Source organism: Panthera pardus, unplaced genomic scaffold, assembly GCF_024362965.1.
Source record: "Panthera pardus isolate Hobbes unplaced genomic scaffold, ASM2436296v1 HiC_scaffold_24, whole genome shotgun sequence".
Lineage (NCBI taxonomy): Eukaryota > Metazoa > Chordata > Mammalia > Carnivora > Felidae > Panthera > Panthera pardus.
Genome location: NW_026526810.1, coordinates 92,887,301 through 92,907,785, shown reverse-complemented (window position 1 = coordinate 92,907,785; position 20,485 = coordinate 92,887,301). Strand labels below are relative to the sequence as shown.

General features: G+C 33.4%; 1 protein-coding gene across 7 annotated transcripts in view; it reads left to right on the top strand.

The window, feature by feature from the left end:
- The window catches only part of DDHD1 (DDHD domain containing 1), a 97,929-nt gene that overhangs the window by 39,963 nt on the left and 37,481 nt on the right, over positions 1-20,485 (top strand). For 2 of the 7 annotated variants that reach the window (XM_053889428.1, XM_019451779.2), the window contains exons 2-7: positions 204-377; positions 1,013-1,033; positions 7,697-7,798; positions 9,703-9,831; positions 10,890-11,037; positions 18,786-18,892. In XM_053889428.1, the coding sequence (XP_053745403.1) occupies positions 204-377; positions 1,013-1,033; positions 7,697-7,798; positions 9,703-9,831; positions 10,890-11,037; positions 18,786-18,892 (681 nt within the window). The remainder of the gene's footprint in view (positions 1-203; positions 378-1,012; positions 1,034-7,696; positions 7,799-9,702; positions 9,832-10,889; positions 11,038-18,785; positions 18,893-20,485) is intronic. The other 5 variants (XM_019451786.2, XM_053889429.1, XM_019451788.2 and 2 more) reach the window with 3 other exon arrangements.

Below are 20,485 nucleotides of genomic sequence, written 5' to 3'. Positions count from 1 at the left end.
TTCTAATGCCCAAATAATTTTTGTGCATAATACCCAATTAAATAAAATTATATACTGTAAAAATATATATATACTGTGGCTTGAAATCTAAAATTTAAAACTTTAAATGATTCTTCTAGGTCAAGAAAGTCAGTTTTTGCCACGGTAGTAAGAAAATATAAAATTATAGTTACTATGTCTCTTTCTGTGATTTCTCTTTTCAGAGGCTGATAAAATACCAGTAATGCGTGGACAGTGGTTTATTGATGGCACTTGGCAGCCTCTAGAAGAAGAAGAAAGTAATTTAATTGAGCAAGAACATCTCAGCTGTTTTAGAGGTCAGCAGATGCAGGAAAATTTTGATATTGAAGTGTCAAAATCCATAGATGGAAAAGATGGTAAGACCAATTAATACATTTAATATGTTTTGTAAACTAAGTAAGTTCTTGATGAAGTTTAGAGTAGTTCTTAAGTTTGACGTGGTAATTCATGAGTATTAGAATTTATAAAATTTCTGGTAATTTTAAATATTTGATTATTTTAGAAGTTAAAGCTGCTATGAATTTCTGAACCATCTCAATTTTTATTTTGCCCAATATGTATGTTCACTGGCATGACACTAATATGACAACTATAATTGTACAAATTGTTATAATATGTTCTGTGAATTAGTCACTTCTGTAGTTTTAATTATTAATGAAAGTTGAATTTACAAAAAATGTCCCTCTATCAAAAGAGCAGTTTTGTTGATATTTTAATGTTTGTTCTTTTCTTGAAATTAAAAAAAAAAACAATTTTAATTTCCTTTCTGTAAGCATCTTTGGGCTGTCTCCATATTGATAACCACATCAACTTTTAATTTGAAACAGTCTACTCCTTATATTCCCTTATTCAGCGTTTGGATATGTTTGCAGTAGCTTAAAATATGTATATAATAGCCAAGATTGACATGTTTCATTATGTATCTGATCTTGAGTAAAATTTAAAATATGTGGTAAAGTTAAAAATACTTCTATTGTTCCATTTACTGCAGGCAGTGGGATCAGCTATTCAGGTGAGTATAATAATACAGGTAGATTAGAATTTGTAGATTTCTCTAACTATTTTTTTCTAAAAAGTGTTTCTCCATCTATGCTTGCCTTTATTTTGGAGGTTTCTTGGCAAGCCCCATTGAATCTAGTGAATTAATGAATTAAGTGATTTTTTTTTTCCCCTTCCCCTTGTAAAATGTCTCTAAAGCGGGAAAACTCAGTATCGATCAAGTAATTCACAGAATGCAGCTTGGAAAAAATTAATGTGGTTGGAAATAATTGTTTACATGACATAATTAATGGCAAAACAATAAGCTTTAAATCGGCTTATTTTTTTTTTCTTATTAGTAACAAACATCCCAAGTTTTTTCTTTCTCCTACTCTTTGTCTCTGAACACACACACACACACCACTTGTCACAAGCAAGGAAACTGTCTAGTTGAATTTATGCCAAATTAACATACCGGTTTTGTATAGTTGATTAAAAGTCCACATAACTGAGGAAAGATGTGGCTTCTGAATAAATTTGCAATTAAATCTAACAAGTATATATAACAGTAGTTATCTATTATGTGCCAGATGCCATACTCTTGGAATTTTAAGTATCTCATTTTCCTAATCTGTAGAGTCAGATTTGTCCTGATTTTACTGTAAAATTCAAGCTCAAGGTTCTTACATATCAATATGTAAAGAGCAGCTCAGTGTCTACAGAGCAGAACTCTGTCTGCATTCCCACAGAGTGCTGTCAAAACAATACTTCCTCTGGTTATAACACAAGTAACAATTTTTATATATCCATGATCTTATATTAGTGAGTGAAGTATTTTGTACTTTCTCATCACCACTACCAAAATACAATTCCTATTGGAGAAGATCGAATTCTAGATTTTTTTCTTTCTGTGAATTCTCCTTCAGTCCTGCCTCAAAAATGGCAATTCACCTTAACAAACTTAGTTTAGCCACCCAAATTCCTTACTATTAGTATAGGGACAAAAACCCAAGAGCTCAGAGGAGAAAAAGGATGAGTATAAAAAAAATAAAAATATAAGTAGATTATTCCCCTTTTTTGTACTATATTCAAAACATTTTTTTCCTCTTGCTAACCCATCTTGTGGAAGTTAGTTATCAGCTCTTTTTCATCTCTAGAACCCATCTATTTGGAATCTTGGGGTGTTTGTTTTGAGAGAGAGAGAGAGCATGTGCGAATGGGGGGAGGGGCTGAGAGCGAGGGAAAGAGAGAATCCCAAGCAGGTTCCGTGGTCTCAGTGAGGAGCCCAAGACAGGGCTTGATCTAAGGAACAATGAGTTCATGACCTGAGCCGAAATCAAGAGAGGGATGATTAACCAACTGAGACACCCAGGCACCCCTGGAATCTTGTTTTTATTACAATAAAAATTAGAATTCTGTGTGTCCTTTTTACTTCTACTCCCTACCAAAATGTTAAGTGTAGCAGGATACTTCAGTTTCCTTCAAAGTGCCCTAATTTTATGAGCCAATCATTTAAATAAGTCTGATAAAGAACATGGTATATTTGTATGATTAGATTTTTAGTATGTCTTCGTGTATGTTGATTCTAGAGTATCAATCTAGGATATTATAACAATATTTTTTGCTAGCTTTAAAGATATACATTGAGTAGTAAAATTCCAATTAGTAATAACAAAATTTTTAAACTGTTAAACATTTTTGTGTTGTGATCTTTCAAAATGATGATTCTTTAAGGTTCATTAGAAGAAAAATTGGTTTTTTAAAATACGCTATGGCATATAGGTAAAGCTTCAGCATGTTTTGTTATTAACGAAGATTTTAAGTTCAATTTAGTATATGTACTGTTTTCATAAATTTATAGCCATTTTAGTTCAGTTTTATGTAAAACATACATTTATGAATTAAGATGTGATGTTTGACTTTGAAGATTATGGGAAATTTTGTAGTACATTTAAAAATTATCACTGGTCTTAAGGAAAGAATATTTGCTGTCCAAAAAGCCACGATTATTGGAAAAATAAATCAAGTTTGCCATATCTACAAAGGAAAAACATATTCTAATCTTTTACTTTGCTTCTTACCTCCAAGCTTCTGAAATATCCTATTTCATTAATTAATTAGGGTAAAAATATCTTTTCCACCTAAATTTTCTCATGTACATAAGATAAAGCCTTGACTCTTCATATTTTCAGGAGGTTTTTAATATTTCTATGTTCAGTTAGTACTGTGCTAGGCACTTTTGTGAAAGAAATAGACAGGGTTTTGACCCTCAAGAAGTTTTGGGGAAGACAGCCAAAGATGAGAATAGTTCCAAAGTGTAAGTAAAAGATAACACAGTAAACCGTGAATACAGAATTAGATATTCTGCAAAAAGATTTAGAATAAAGAGAGTTGGAAATCACAGTGCTGTGGAGTTTTTTCAAATATGGCTTTCTGGAAAAGTCCCATTTAATAATAAAAACATTTTTAAATGGTATATTTAGGAACTCTTAAGTGCTCTGTGGAATTTTTTCCTTTTTTCCCCTTCCTCTGTGAAAATTCTAAGAAACAGAGCCTTTGCCTTGAAGAATGTTAAAATAAAACAGCAATTCCTTTTTTTTCTCACCTTATCTGTGTTTTGGTTAGGGTAACTGATGCTACAAATAACTTGGATTTTTTAATATTTTCTCCTTGTTAATTTTCCTACTAATCTCAAAGTAAGGATTGAATTAAATAGATTGGTGAAAGTTTAGCATAACTTTTTTGGCATACAAATAAAGATAACCTATAAAAATATAATCACTTTTTGTGACTTAGATACTTTAATCTAAATTTTGTTTTCTTTGAAAATTAAAATACAAATTCTCTTCCCACCCTACCTCCTAGTAGCCTAGAGTTTCACTGGGGATGGATTATACAAATAAAATCAGGCCTGCAAATAAGTAATTTTGAAAATTCTTAAACATTCTGCTAGATTGGTATTTCACTAACTTTATAATTTATCTATGCAAGCAATAATCAGTTTTAAAAAGGTTGAAGTAAATGGGTAGTCCTGTACTTCACTCTGGCCAAAAAGTGTATAACCTCAATCCAGTCATGAGAAAACATTGATAAACTCAAATTAAAGGACATTCTACAAAACAAACTGATCAGAGCTCTTCAAAAGTGTTTAGGGGGTCCTATTAACTAGATGAGGGGTATCATTTCACAATGTGTAAGTATATCAACTTGCCATGATGTACACTTTAAATATCTTATGCTTTTGTCAATTATACCTCAATAATGATTTTTTTAAGTATCAAAGTTATGAAAGATTGAAGAATTTGTCAGTTTAGAGGAGACTAAGGGAACACGACAGTGAAGTGCAACATGGTACCCTAGATTGGATCCTAGAACAGAAAAGAACATTAGAAAAACTGGAGAAATCTGAATGAAGTCTATATCTTAGTTGCTAGTGTTGTGCCAATATTAATTTCTTAGTTTTGATAATTGTACTATAGTTAGCCTAACTTTAGGAGAAGCCAATATATGGTAATTCTGTGTTCTATTTTTGCACCTCTTCTGTAAGTATAAAATTATTCCACGATAAAAAGTTTTTTAAAAATTCCAGTAGCGTAATTAAAATAGTAAAAAAAATATTTAATTCAAAAGAAATCAAGAAAGGAGAAACAAGAAACAAAATACAGATGGAACAAAGAAAACAAATGGGAAATAGTAGACTTAAATTCACTTATGTCAGTAATCGCAGTAAACATAAGTGAACTAATGCTTGAATTAAAAAGCAGAGATTGCTAGATTAGAAATGCAAAACCTGACTATATGCTGTCTACAAGAGCCACCCTCTCAATATAAAGTCGTAGCTAAGTTACTATTCAAACTGATTTGGGGTGCTCTGACATCACAAGTATTGGTGGATCTGGACTTAAAACATTTAACAATTTGGCATGTAAAGTGTGTATTCCTATCACTGTTACTGGATAAGAATATAGTAAATATAGAATTGCAAACTGTGAATGTAGAATTGCAAAAGTCAAAAAGGAGAGAGGACTTGGAGGAGTGCTAACCCTTTGTAATCAGCTTTCCTTTTCCTCTCTCTGGCAACTAAGAGGATTCCCACCTTCTAGCTTTTAGTTATTATGTTTTTTAAGTTTATCTAATTAGTTTCTCTGAGGTCCAAGAAGGTTTCTATGAGTTTTCTCATTATAGCTGGCAAGTTTGAGATGTGCAGACTGGCTTCCCCTTAAATTGGGATTATATAGGTTAACAGCTTTTAGAAGGGGAAAAGTCATTGAGTTGTTCTATTCTGAGGATTAGTATGTCATCAGCAACCACCTTTGTTGATACTGTTGCTTTCAGAATTATATAATGAAGAAAATCTCTTTAAGAGGTGGATTAGTAAGAAAACTTATTAGAAATGCTTTAAAGTACTTTAAATTTTTTTCATTGCTGTGTGGGCTTTAGTATACATTTAATTAAATGTTAGCATTTAATAAGTGAACATTTTGAGTTTATGCATATTTTTGCTAACATAAGAATTCTTAACTAAAACTTTATTTTACGGGGAAAAATTAAATAATGCTTTTTAGCACTTGAATTTCATTTAGTGGTGATCCCCATTTGGATTGATAGTAATTAGTTTTTGCCTCTACTGTACTAATGATAGTACCCCTAATTCTGTGCTTTGGGTTGAAAAAAATTGAGCTTTCTAACTATACTATGGGATGTTGTGACAGATACAGCAAGTGACTTTCAAGTGAAAATAAGAATTTAATTTGAGAGGAAGGTAAAGAACCATATCTATTTAATTTTGTGAAAGTATTTCAAATAAATGTGCTTCTCTATTTTTGTTATATTGGGATGTTTGTCTTTTTTTAATCCCTAAATTGTATTGTTCCTTTAGAAAGAAGAGCCTGTCTTTTTTATATTTTGACTAGTTTTCTGAAAGTGTTTGCATAATTTTGAAATGTAGTCAAATGGTCCATATGTATTTCAAGTAAATTTTTAAATAATTGCTTATTTAAAATGTGGGAAAATGTATTGGTATGTAACTAGCAATAGTTGACAGGGAAAATGTTGACTTCAAGGTTATCTGCTGATTTGCCAAATGTCAAGTCTATGTCTGGCTTTATGTTGGCTATTTCATGCTTACAGAATGTCACAGCATACTTTGTACTAATGACTTTTTTTATTCTTTTAATTTTCTTCTAGTAAATATGGATTTGGTTCATGTTAGTTTTACTAGTGGAAATATAAAATCTAGATTTTGTTTCTTTGACTATTAAAGTCTCAAATTTATGTCAATTTGATCTATTGATGGTTAGCATTTTCTTAATGAATTTTTTGTTTAAAAATGTTTCCTGCAACTGGTACATCTACTCCTCAATAACTGACCAGAAGGTGCCTGAGAGAAGACACTTTTTCAGTGAAGAAAATTGTTTCAGTTGTCATTTTCTCCCCCTCTGTGACAATGAAATGTTTTTATAATCTTGATGTTACATTCCAGTTTTTAATCCTAGTCTGTAGCCATCTAATTACATGTGGTTGTAATTATTAAGTGCCTTGTAAGCATTTCTGTTACCTTTATTGCACAAATCTCTGAATATATTGCATGTGTGCATTTAACAGATTTTTAAAAATATTTCTAGTACCATACAACAGTAATTAAGTATGCTCATATTTGAACAGTATTTAACCTTTGAGCGTCATGTTAATGTAGAAGGGAGTGAGGATGCAAAAGTAAATGCTTTTTAGAACACAAATTTGAACTAAGTCCTAAAGGTTCTTGTGGTTTATTAATTGAACTGATTTGTAAAGTTCCATTTCAAGTGGATTTTTAAATAATTGCTTATTTTAAATAAAACTTATCTTGAATAAATTGCTTATTTTACTTTAAAGAAATTTACTGATATGTAACTTTAGCAATGTTTGACAGGGAAAGTGTTGACTTCAAGGTTTTCTGCTGATTTGCCAAATATCAAGTCTATGTCTGGCTTTATGTTGTCAGTTTCATGTTTACTAGATGTCACAGCATACATTTTTACTGGTGACTTTTTTTTTCATTATGTGTTACTAATCTTTCATTTTTTTATAACTAATCATTTAAAAGTACAGCTTCCAATTTGATTTATTTTGGCAAAAGTTTCATTTTAAAAATTCTTTTAGCAACTTGAACAAAGTTGCAAAAAGAATATTTTGTTTCTGTGGGAAGCTTCCATTATATACTTCAGTAATAGAAGGCATCTAGTGGAATGTATACTGTGATATTTTCTCAGGAAAACTGCATTGATGTTTAAAATGTTATTTATTGCCTTCTTAATTTGCATATCAGCTGTCAGCTATGTCATAGTCACAAATTTGGTGAGAGTAAATAACCTTAGTATTATGAAGATGGGACTTATACATCCCTTATGCATACAAAAATACCATGACCTATTTTTATTCTATGTGTGCAAAGACATTCAATATGATCACATAGTTATCTTTAACTGATAGGTATCATTTGCCTTTTTTCTTGCAATAAAAGTAGAGCATATATTTGATAAACATTATTAAACTAATGTTTTGCTTTACCGATTTTTAATGAGAAATTATATAAATAAATCATTTAGAATAATGTTTGTCAAATACAACTCATTTTTTAAAATTGATACAACAAAAAGGCAAAATGGCAAACCTCATTTAAAATTTACTTTGAAGCTCAGTGTTTTTGCTTTCTTAGTTGTCTACCACCTCCCTCCCTTCTCCCTCCCTTCTCTGTTCAAATGGAGAGGATATAAGGAGAGTACAGATGCGGCAGGTCTTAAGCGAAAGCGTTCTCAAGGTACAGTAATTGTAGTTTTATTTCTCCATGTAGTTATACACCCTGGCTTATAGCATTCAGTATTTAAAGCGTAGAAATTATTAGTTTTTAGAATTGTGTCCAGTGTGCTATTTTGTTTAGAGTTACTTAATTTTAAGCGCTATGAACATGTGTAAATAATGTGTGTGGTCCAGTAATGACATGTTCACCAATACTGAGACGTTTTACTTTAAGACAGTATGTGGATGGTTTGAGGAAGAACAAGATTTCATTGACTTACCACTGTTCATTATCTTGGTCTTATAGTTTCAATGTTTTAAGCATATGTTACTCAAAGCTATTTGAACAAAAATGTGGTTTAGAAACATTAGATAAAAAGGCATAAAATAGTGATTTGGATCAGGCATAGAAAAAGTAAATATTTGTAAAACTCTTACAAAATATTTTCTTAATTTATGAAAAGTTATTTTATAGAAAAAAGCTGAGTTTGTACATTGTTTTTCTGAAGTTTTTTTTTGAGAATTGAAAATATTAATGTTTGTTACATTAATTGCATCTTGGTCTGTGTTTAGTGTTAGTAATATGTCCTGGCAAATAAGTGAAATACAAATTGTTTTTTTATAAGTTTTTGAAATTGTATTTGTAGTATAACTTAAGAAGTACAATTCCCCAGAAAGGATTTACTTTTCTGTGTATTCTAGTAGGGAATAGGTTTTCATAAAAATGACTTATGGTCTTAGATCTTGACAAGGGCTATAACATTTCATATATAATCTGAGGTTATTTCCAACCCATCCTCAAATCTGAATAGTTAGACTCTGCTGGTAACTAGCTTTGTGGCAAGACCCTAGGAAGGGACTCTTTGTACCTCTGGGTCCTTATATATAGTAGAGATTATATTTTGCTTAAAAGGGATTTTTAAAAAAATAAATCAGACATAGTGATTTTAAGGTGCCTGGTTTTCTGAAGGGTATGTGAATTTTTCTCATCTCTATACCAGAGATACAGAGGAAAGTTTAAGGCCTTCAGAATATAAGAATTATCAAGTATGAATCGATGGATATGTTATGACACTTCTCTTAATCTGTTGCTTCCACAAACACGTATCACTGAATTTGTGAAATGGGTCTAGGATCTGCTAGGACACTGGTGCTCGTGGTACAAAATGATCAAGACGTAGTCCTTGCCTCACAGAGCTTATGTATTCCTTGAGCATATAGGTTTCATTTTTTTTTTTTTAGAGCCTATTTTCAGAAATGTAATAACCATACTGATTTGAACATCACAGTAGAAAAAATTTCTTTGATTTCTTATTAAAACATCTTTCAAAAAAAAATAATAAATAATAAAAAAAAAATAAAACATCTTTCAACTTTGGATTTCTGTTATGGTGAGCAATATCCAGTGATAATTCGTTTAGTATCCGTTCCACAACTACCTATTTCTAATCAGTTAGATTGTTGTCTTCCCCGTCTTCCTCTCAGTCTTGTTTTGTCTTGCACCGCTGAGTGAAATTTTCACAGATCCAAAAATATAGTCCACAGAAGAAAAGAAACTTAAGTTTCTATGTCAAAGGTATTGAGGACTTTCATGAAGGTATAAATTATCCCTTAGAAGGAAGAAATGTCATATCACCTGGGAAAGCAGTTCTTTAATAATCAGAGCATGTTAACTACCAGTTAGAGGTTAAAACTATGGTGGGTAAGCCAGTTATTCCGTGTTGTTCTAACGAATAACCGTTCCCTGTAGCATGATTAATCATTTATAAAATAAAGTCCCTATCCATCACTTGCTTCAATTTAATATGTGTTTCAGCAAAATAATTTTATATTCAACTGAGTTCAAATACTGATTAAAAAATCTGTGTATTCTAATTCTTTGCACAAATGAGAGACCTTCAAATTAATTTTTCCTTTTTGCAACAGCTATTCATAGTTTCAAGTTGAGTAGAAATCATGTGGACTGGCACAGTGTGGATGAAGTGTATCTTTACAGTGATGCAACAACTTCTAAAATTGCAAGGACAGTTACCCAAAAACTGGGATTTTCTAAAGGTAATTGTTAAATATAGTTTGTCCAACTTTGGGGAATCTTTTTTTCTTGTATTCAAAAGGGACTATTCAGGTTCTATTTTTAGTATATTTTAAATATGTATTAAATTTAGTGATAGTTACTGCCCTGTTAAATGAAACTTTTATTAAGATTGATTGAGTTCACATGTATTCATCAGTGAATAATCATATATTAGAATGATCTGACAAAATTAATAAATATCTTTTATACTTCTAGAAACACAACAGCATTCAAACCTCAGGCAGTGATGTGAAAATAAAACATGGCAATTGAAGGTGAAAACTAAAAATTTTCTGTTGGATTTAGTGATGTAGAGGTCATTGGTGACTTGGATGGATTGAGGGGGCAGAAGCCAGATTGGCATGGGTTGAAGTCTAAGTAGGGGAAGAAATAGAGGCAGTAAGAATAGACAGCTCTTTACAGAAGTTTGATGAAAGGAAAGAGGAAATGGTACTTGAGGAAGATGTGAGAGCATTATTAATAAATTTTTCAGAAAGTTTCGTAAGTCTGATATCAATTTTTTTGCAATTACCTCTTATATAATTTCTTTGATAACAAGATGTACTTGAATATCTTCTTACATGTTTCCTAGTCATTTGTATTTGTTTTGTGAATTACCTTGTCTTTAGCCCATTTTGCTATTTCAGTGGTTGTCTTTTCACTTTTTGATTAGTAAGCTCTCCTTTGCACTCCAGTAATTAACTCATTAGGCACTGAATTTTGCAAAAGTTTTCCCAGTTTATCATTCATCTTTTATCTTTGCTTCATGGTATTTTTTTTTTTTTTTTACAGAGAACTTTTTAAATTTTTTGTGTGTTCAGTCCATCCTTCCCTCCTTGCTTTTCTTTTCCCTATGGTTTCTGGCTTTGGTGTCATGTACTCTGAACCAGTCACTGTACATCATTTCACAAATTTCATCCCCACCCAACCCAGTGAAATTTTTTCCTAGTACTCCTTTTTCTTTATTATTTCTTTAAATGTATGCCCAAATGCTTTTTCTGGAATAAATAGTAAACTTACAATCATAATTTTTCTACAGCATCAAGTAGTGGGACTAGACTTCATAGAGGTTATGTAGAAGAAGCCACGTTAGAAGACAAGCCATCACAGACTACTCATATTGTATTTGTTGTGCACGGCATTGGACAGAAAATGGACCAAGGAAGAATTATCAAAAATACAGCCATGTGAGTGAGTTCTTTGATGAATACATTCTCCATCACTAGAATCCAGACTTTTATCCGGGGTATAACAGAGTTTAATCATTCCACCGCATGTTCAATACAAACTACTCTAATATCTCTTATGTTATAGATGGAATTTCTAGACCAAATTTTGAGAGTGATTATGTCCAGATGATGATGATGATGATGATGATGATGATGATATTTGAGGTTTTTCCCCCACAGCATGGAGAAGAGGAAGAATAAGGAAGTGTTTTTAACTTACTAATTTACATTATATTAAGGTTGAAAGCAAAGAAAAATTGTAATTCTTAGTTTGTATCTTACTCACTGAACTGCAGAAACAGAATAATTACAAGGTTGCATAATTATGAAAAACATAAGAATTTTTTAAATTGTCATGGAGCACCTGGGTGGCTCAGCATCTGACTTCAGCTCAGTCATGATCTCACAGCTTGTGAGTTCAAGCCCCACATTGGACTCTCCGCTCTCAGCACAGAGCCTGCTTTGGATCCTCTGTCTCCCTCCCTCTCTGCCCCTCCCCTGATTATGTTTTCTCTCTCTCTCTCTCTCTCTCTCTTTCAAAAATAAATAAGCATTTCAAATAAATAAATAAATAAATTGCCAGTTAGCAGCTTAACCTAGCCAATTAATTACTACCAGAGGAAAGTAAACTCTAAATTTTACACAGAGAACAGTGGGTGATTTACCAACATACCACATACATTATTTACCTCATTAATTTATTTTTATTCAACTTTACTCTTTTTTTTTTTTCCATCTTTAGTCTAAAAACTGTAAGATGTTATGGGGGTGAGGGATGTTTATACTTGTGTGTGTTTAAAAAATTTTAAGGACTGTGTTGAAAGGAAATGTTAGGGTTAAGTCACCATAAATGTGGCTCTAAACTAGCAATCGGTATGAAGAAAAATCTAATCATATTTATGATGTGATGAAAACAGATCAGTTTTTGGTTCAGAGCACACTTTATCTGGTTCTGAGGCTTCAAGTAAATGTATTTCTTGAGTCCTTATAGAGCAAATACTGTGCAATACCAGAAACTTTGTCCTCATCAGCATCTCTATAATAATGCAATGTTGAGTTTTGTTTCACCTTTTATTGTAACACCTTTTAATGTCAACTGATGGATTAAATCGGTTCAACTCTTAAAAATTTAGTCAGATACCGCCAAGCCACCCTAATTTTTTGTCAATCTTCCTAGTTTCTATTACAAAAATCTCTTCTTTCTGATTTGTGTTCTGAGGAGTTGCACGTTATTTCTTCTAATATTTGTATTCTTATGTCAAAATGCTAATCTTTTGCTTGGATATCTAGGAATCTGAGATACGGGTTTAATGACAGATTCACTCTGGCGCCATTGATAAATGAGAAGGTATCAGCTTGCTTTCTTTGGATGTAGGTGAGGGGAAACCTAATCCAAAAAGGCTTGAACCAAAAGTAGGATTTAGTGGTTCATAACACTGAGAAGTCTAAATGTAAGATGTGTCAGTCCTGAGAACTGAGAATCCAGTTTCTACTGTACTTTCTTTCATTTTTGAGCTATTCTCAGACATCTCCTGTGTGTGCTTCCATATATGGTTTATATTATATTATGTTCAACTTCAAAAGAAAGAGTAAGCCTATTTTTCCAGAAGTCCCAGCTAGCCTAGGCATTTCAGTGACCAATGGCGTTGCATCCAGCTGCCTGAATCTGTACATGTGGCCATGCAGGGTATGATGTATTGAGCTTGTCATCTCCCAGAGTCAGATGGAAGTTGGCTTCATCATCACCATAGGGAGAGGTAGAGCCACAAATAAAAATCAAGAGCTATTATTGTAAGTGGAATGAATGAATCCAGAGGGGCTAAAAAAATAAGTATCCGCTATCGAGAAGATTGCTGTCATTCCTTCAGAGACAGGGTAATTTGATGGAAAACCCCCCACATAAACTAGTAATTGATAGAAAATAAACAAAAAGAAATTCTGATTAATTATAAACAGGAAAATCCAGAGGATCTCTTAACTCTTTCCCTGCTTTCTACAATTCCTTAGTAGCCCAGAACTGTAAAAAGAGTAAAATTAACTTCATCCTTGTCACTACCATTCTGAATCTTGTTTGTATTTGTGAGACTACAGTTGATTTTCTTTTTTAAATTTTTTTGGCAAAACTGAGAAACCTGCAGCTTGGTCAAGAAGACCAAGAAAAAAAGTGTGATGTATTGTTGACCAAGAAAAAAGTAGATTCAAATTGCTAAAATCAGGAATGAAAGAGGGGACATAATTACTGACCTTACAGAAATCAAAGGATTATAAGGGAATACTATGTACAGTTCTGTGCCAACAAATTAGATAGCCTAGATAAAATGGGCAAATTTCTAGAGAGATACAAAGTACCAAACTGATATGATGATCAGTAAGAAGAAATAGAATCTAAACTGACCATTAAGAAGTAAAGCATTTGAATTAATAATCAAAAAACTTCCTTCCAAAAAAACAAAGATGCTCAGGATCAGATGGCTTCACTGGCAAATTCTGCAAACATTAAAAGAGCACCAATTCTTCATAAACTCTCCAAAAAACTAAAAGAGGAAGGAAGACTTCTCAACTCATTCGTTGAGGCCAGTATTGTCCTAATACCAAAATCAGACAGATATCATAAGGAAAAAAAACTTACAGATCAGTATCCCTTATGAATACAAATAACTATTCTTTATGGACCCAAAAATTCTCAACACAATACTAGCAAACTGAATCCACCAACATGTAAAGAAGATTATACCTTATGACTGATTGGGATTCATCCTAGGAATACAAAATTGATTCAACATATTTTTAAAAATAACTCAAGGGTAATACACCACACTAATAGAGCAAAGGGGAACAAAAACATCACGTGGTTTTTGATGCAGAAAAGGCATTGACAAAATTTAACACCCTTTCTTAACGAAAACACTCAGGAGAGTAGAGAGCGAAGGGAATTTCTTCCCTCTGGTAAAAGGCATCTACAAGCCCATGGCTAATATTACACTCTAACAATGAATCAGTGAAAGCTTTTCCTCAAGATCAGCAATGAGACAGGGATGTCACCTCCCAATTCTGATCAACATTGTACTGGAGGTTTCACCCAGGGCAATTAGGCAAGTAAAAGAAATAATAAAAGAGATCCAGATTAGAAAGGAAGAAATAAAATGATCTCTGCAGATAACATGATCTTAAATAGAGAAAATCCTAGGGAATCTACACACACACACACACACACACACACACACACACACACAAACTATTACAGCTAATAAATGAACTCAGCAAAGTTACAGAATACAAGATCAATATGCAAAAATCAGTTGTATTTATACACTAGCAGTGAACAATCTGGAAATTAAGAAAGCATTTCTAGGGGTGTCTGGCTAGCTCAGTTTGAAGAGCATACAACTCTTGATCTCAGGGTCATGAGTTTGGGCCCCATGTTGGGGTTGAGTTTACTTTTTTTTTTTTTTTTTAAAAGAAAACATTTCCATTTATTACAGTATCAAAAAGAAAAAAAGAATTACCTACTTAGGAATAAGTTTAGCAAAAGAAGTGTAAGTTTTGTACACTGAAAACTGTAGTACACCATTGAAAGAAATAAGAGAAGACCTAAGTAAATGAAAACAACCTACGTTTCTGGATTAGAAGATTTAATATTAAGATGGCAATACTTACCACATTGCTATTAAAGTCCTACCTGTCTTTTATGCAGAAATTGACAAGCTGATTCTAAAATCCACATGGAATGTTTTCACTTTTATGTGGATCCTGAGAAACTTAACAGAAGACCATGGGGAAGGGGAAGGGGAAAAAAAAAAAAGTTACAGAGAGGGAAGGAGGCAAACCATCAGAGACTCTTAAAAACAGAATAAACTAAGGGTTGATGGGGGGTGGGAGGGAGGGGAAAGTGGGTGATGGGCACTGAGGAGGGCATCTGGCTATTATATGGAAACCGATTTGACAATAAATTTCATTAAATAAATAAATAAATAAATAAATAAATAAATAAATAAATATCCACATGGAAATGCAAGGAACCCAGAGTAGCCAAAACAATCTTAAAAAAAAACCAAAGATGGAGGACTAACACTTCCCAGTTTCATAAGTTGCTACAAAGCAAGATAAATGGATTAGAATCAGAGTTGGACTGATTTTTAGCAAGAGTGCCAAAACAATTCATTGATGAAAGAATAACCTTTTAACCAATGGTACTAGGACACCTGGATATATCTGCAGAAGAATGAAATTAAACCCTACCTCACACGTATACAAAAGTTAATTCAAAATAAAGCCCAAATATAAGAGCCATAACTATAAAACTCTTAAAACTTGGGAGTATATCTTTGTGACCTTGGATTAGGCAATGGTTCCTGAGATACAACATCAAAAGTACAAGCCACAGAGGAAAAAAGAGAGAAATTGGACTTTGGCAAAAGTTAAAACTTTTGTTCTTCAAAGGACATTATCAAAAAGTGAAGACGATCCACAGAATGGGAGAAAATATTTGCAAATCATAATCTCAGAAGGATCTGGTATCTAGGATATATATAAAGAACTTTTGCAGTTAAAAAAACCTAAATTTTTAAAATAGGTAAAGGATCTGAATAAACATTTGTCCAAAGAAAATATACCAATGGCCCATAAGCACATAAAAAGATGTTCAAAATCATTAAGTATTAGGGAGATGCAGTTCATAACCACAAAGAGATGTTATGTCACTCTATACCTGCTAAGTTGACTCTTATCAAATAGTTGGAAAATAACAAGTATTAGTGAAGATGTGGAAAAATTAGAACTCTCCTATGTTGCTGTTGGGATTGTAAAATAGTATAATTGCCTTGGAAAATGGTTTGGCACCTCTTCAAGAATTTAAACGTAGAGTTAGCATACAAGCCAGTAATTCCACCCCTAGGTATATACCCAAAAGAATTGAAAATATATCTACACAAAACCTTTTAAAGAGTATTCATAGGAGCATTATTCATAACAGCCAAAAAATTGGAAACAATCCAAACGTTCCAATGCAAATGGATAAACAAAAGCATATTCATACAGTGGAATATTATTCAACTATAAAAAGCAGTGAAGTACTGATTCACAATAAACGTGGGTGAACCTTGAAACGTTATGATGAGTGCAAGAAGCCAGACACAAAAGGCCACATATGTATGATTCCATTTATATGAAATACCCAGAATAGGCAGATCCATAAAGACAGAAAGTGGATTCGTGATTGCCAGGGCCTAGGGAGAGGAAATATGGGAAGGTGACTGCTATGGCTACATTGTTTCTTTTGCAGGTGATGTATAGATAATAGCGGTGATTGCACAACTCTATGAACAAACCAAAAAGCCACTTGATTGTTCAGAAGGAAAAACTAGGGAGGTCGTGTCAAAAGGACACAGAAGCCAACTTGAAGAGATTTACTGATCAAAAAAGGAGACAATTTGAGCATCTGTAAGAATAGTAACTACAGTGGATTGAAACACTCCACTTCAAATATGTTTAAGTGTATGAGTTAGTAAATATGTCAAAAAATATAGAAGCTAAGAACTCAGTATTTTGAAAATTGTTAATAGAAGGTAAGAATTAAGTATTCATCCTTCACTTTCTCATTTCATACAGAAACTATTTGGTTGTATTCCAAAGCAACCAAATATTTGATGTGAAGAAATTTCTCTTTCTAGAATTATAAGCTTTACAAACAAATAAGGAGTGATGGAACCATAATAAATAAATGAATCTAAGCAGTGATCGTCATAACTGCTAGCTTCACCAGAAAGAGACAAACACAGATGTATGCACCTATGGAGTAGTAGTCTTACCAAAATAGAACTTTCATCTGATCAAGCCCCTATATGTCACTAACAAGATACAGGAAGTAGAGGACAAAGAACATGTTAAATACCAGGGGGATACAGTCATTAAAAATCAGACTCTGAGGAACTCTACAGGACAAAAATAAATTACAAAACAAAACAAAAAAAAGTGGGGCGGCGGGGGGGAGAAGAACCTGTAGATTAAAAGACACTTAAGAGACATACCTACCAATTATAGTGCATGGACTGTAAAGTAGTCCCCCCCACCCCCGCGCCAACCCCCACCCTTATCTGCAGTTGCACCCTCTCTGATGTCAGTTATCTGGGGTCCACTGCAGTCTGGAAGCAGATGATAGTAGCCTAATGCTGTGTCACAATGTATGTGTCATTCACCTCACTTCATGTCACCTCGTAGGCATTTTAACATCTCATATATCGTGGCAAGAAGAAGAAGAAGGATGAATGCAATAAGATTTTGAGAGCCCACATTCATATAACTTTTATTACACTGTATTATAATTGTTTTTTATTATTGTTATTAAACATTCACTGTGCCTAATTTATAAATTAAACTTGTCATAGGTGTGTATGTATAGGAAAAATCAATATATATATGGTTCAGTACTATCTTCAGTTTCATGCATCCACTGGGGGTCTTGGAATATATCCCCACATGTAAAGGGGGGGCTGTTGTATTTGGAGCTCAATTAAAATGTAAAAATATATTTTATGTTATAAAATAACATAGTCTAACTGGGAAAATGGAACTGCTAAACTACATATTTGCTGAAATTAAAGAATTGTTCAAAGTTTTGGTATGATTGGGGCACCTGGTGGCTCAGTCAGTTAAGCATCCGACTCTTGATTTTGACTCGGGTCATCGATCTCACAGCTTGTGAGTCTGAGCCCCACGTCCAGCTCCAAGCTAGTGGTGCTGGCGGTGCAGAGCCTGCTTGGGATCTTCTTTCTTTCTCTCTCAAAAAGAAATAAACTTTAAAAAAATTAGTTTTGGGGGGTGCCTGGGTGGCTCAGTTGGTAAAGCGTCCCACTTCATCTCAGGTCATGATCTCATGGTTCATGGGTTTGAGCCTTGCATCGGGCTCTGTGCTGACAGTTCAGAGCCTGGAGTCTGCTTTGGATTCTATGTCTCCCTCTCTCTCTGCCCCTTCCCCCCACCCCACTCTCTGTCTCTCTCTCTCTCTCAAACATAAATAAACATTTTTAAAAAGTTTTGGTATGATAATAGTACAGAATAGGTTGTTTTCCTTATGTTTTAGAAATAGATACTAAACAGTTTACAGATGAAATGATGTGATATCTGGGATTTCCTTTAAAATATTACAGGGGAAGGGCACTGCTATAAAGAGTTAGTGTGAGGGATTTGGAGAAATAATAGAACTATTCTATATCTTAATTATGGTGATGTTAACCACGAAATCTATACAACTGATAGCAAAAGGGGAAAAAAGTCAACTTTGCTGTATCTGAATTTTGAAAATAAAATTTTAAAATTCATATTATGGGGAGAATGAGTGGAGAAATAGATGAAATAAGACAGACCATGACTTGCCAATATTTGGGGCAGGGTGATGGCACAGGGTGGATTTGTTGCACTTTCTGTCTACTGAAGATTAATATATATAATTATTTAGAATATAATGTGAAAGCTTGTAATACTTGAAATCACTGATGACAAATTTAGGGAAATATCTTTGAAATGAGGGATTCCTAGTATTGTGAAATACTGCACAGTGTAACAATAATTAAAATATAATTGGACAAAGTTAGCAAGTAGAAGTTGTATGGTTAAAGATATTTTATACCATATAAATACATATGAGAAGTTACTCTGATAACATTTTGTTTTGTTTTTATTTTGGTTTTTTTTGTTTTTTTTTTTTTTAGGATGAGAGAAGCTGCAAGAAAAATAGAAGAAAGGCATTTTTCCAACCATGCAACACATGTTGAATTTCTGCCTGTTGAGTGGCGGTCAAAACTTACTCTTGATGGAGGTACAGTTTCCTTAAAAATTAAATGATTTAGTCAGTGGCAACAAAGTTGCTCATTGGAAACAAAGAGCCTTTCATTAAGTTGTCTTGAGTATACTCACTCTTTGTTCTAGATTATTAACATAAAATCCATTGATATTTAAAATAATTATATTGACATGTTGATTTCACAGCACAGTATTCACCCCTGCCCTCTGTGGATTGGGGGGGGTGGGGAGCACGTGGGAGGACCAAAATGTGTAAAGGTTTTGACAGAAAGTGATTTGTCAACACTAAAAATATTTGTCCACTGTTCCATATGAGCTTACATTTTCTTTCTAATAATTTTCTTTTCCTATATTTGGAAGATAAAATCTCAGGTTTTTTGTGTTCTTTTGTGGTTCCTGCATTCCTCAGGCTGGTGAATTGTTACAATCTAGCATAGAGAAATTATACAGTCTTTGTTTAATTAAAATCATTTTTGTTTGCTTCCTTTAAGAGCTGTTATCCAAAATATGCATCTTCCTCTACACAGAGTTATGACCTTTTAATATTTAAACCATTAGAGTAGCATGTTTCAGTCGATGATTTGCATAATCTGGAAAATGAGTTGTGCTAGACATGATGTCAGCTGCTTTTGTGGAGCTTTGCCTGTGTGCGTAGCACTCCACAGGGCATTTTACATGGAGTATCTCATTGAATTTTCTCATAAACCAATGAAATATACCTAGTTTGTTTTCTCTACTGATAAGGAAACTGAAACTCATTAAAAGGTCAGTGAATCTAACTAAGAATGGCAGGCAGGATCTAGGTCTGTATGATACCAGAGCCCTTGTTGTCACAGTACCAAACTGCCTCCCTGGATGATCTCCAAGGATTCTTCCAAGACTGTGATTCTGTGTCATAGTCAGTTAGGAATGTCACTTATAAACCAAAATGGCATCCAAACCTGTAATGAGTTTAAAAAAAAAAAAAATGCTAGTGACTAAAGAAGCCTTCTCAGCAGCAGGAGCACATATGTAAAGTTCTAGTGTAATAACACTATCTTTTGGGCTTTTCCCATTTACCCAGATAAATTTCTGAGTCTGCTCAGGTATGCAGACAACACAGATGAATGAACACTTAATAAAACTCAAATTTGTAATTTTCTGTTAGGTTTAAACTACTGTGTTAGTATCTCTAAGGCATTGTGCTGAGTGAAAGAAACTAAAGGAAAAACACTACTGTCTCTCTCTATTCTCAAAACTGCTGGTGCCAAAAGTGTGGAGGTTTTTCCCTATACCAACCATTTCTCCCAGTTCTGGGTGTCCTGCAATTTAACTCAGTTCTGCCACAGACTCCCCAAAGAGAGAGCAGTCAGGTTAAGGACTCAATGCCACAAGACTGACTACCCCTCCCACCCTGCTTCAGATGCAGTCACACATTCCAGGTTGTCATTCGTACTTCAGACTGACTGGCTATAAATTGAGGAAGGGGGATCCCGTGGGGGATCCCATGACCCCATCCTGAGGTTCAGTAATTTACTAGAATGACTCACAAAACTCACAAGCATTTGTTTGCATTTACTAGCTTAAAACGCATGTACTGGTTTGAAGGGTATTACAGAGGATACACTGA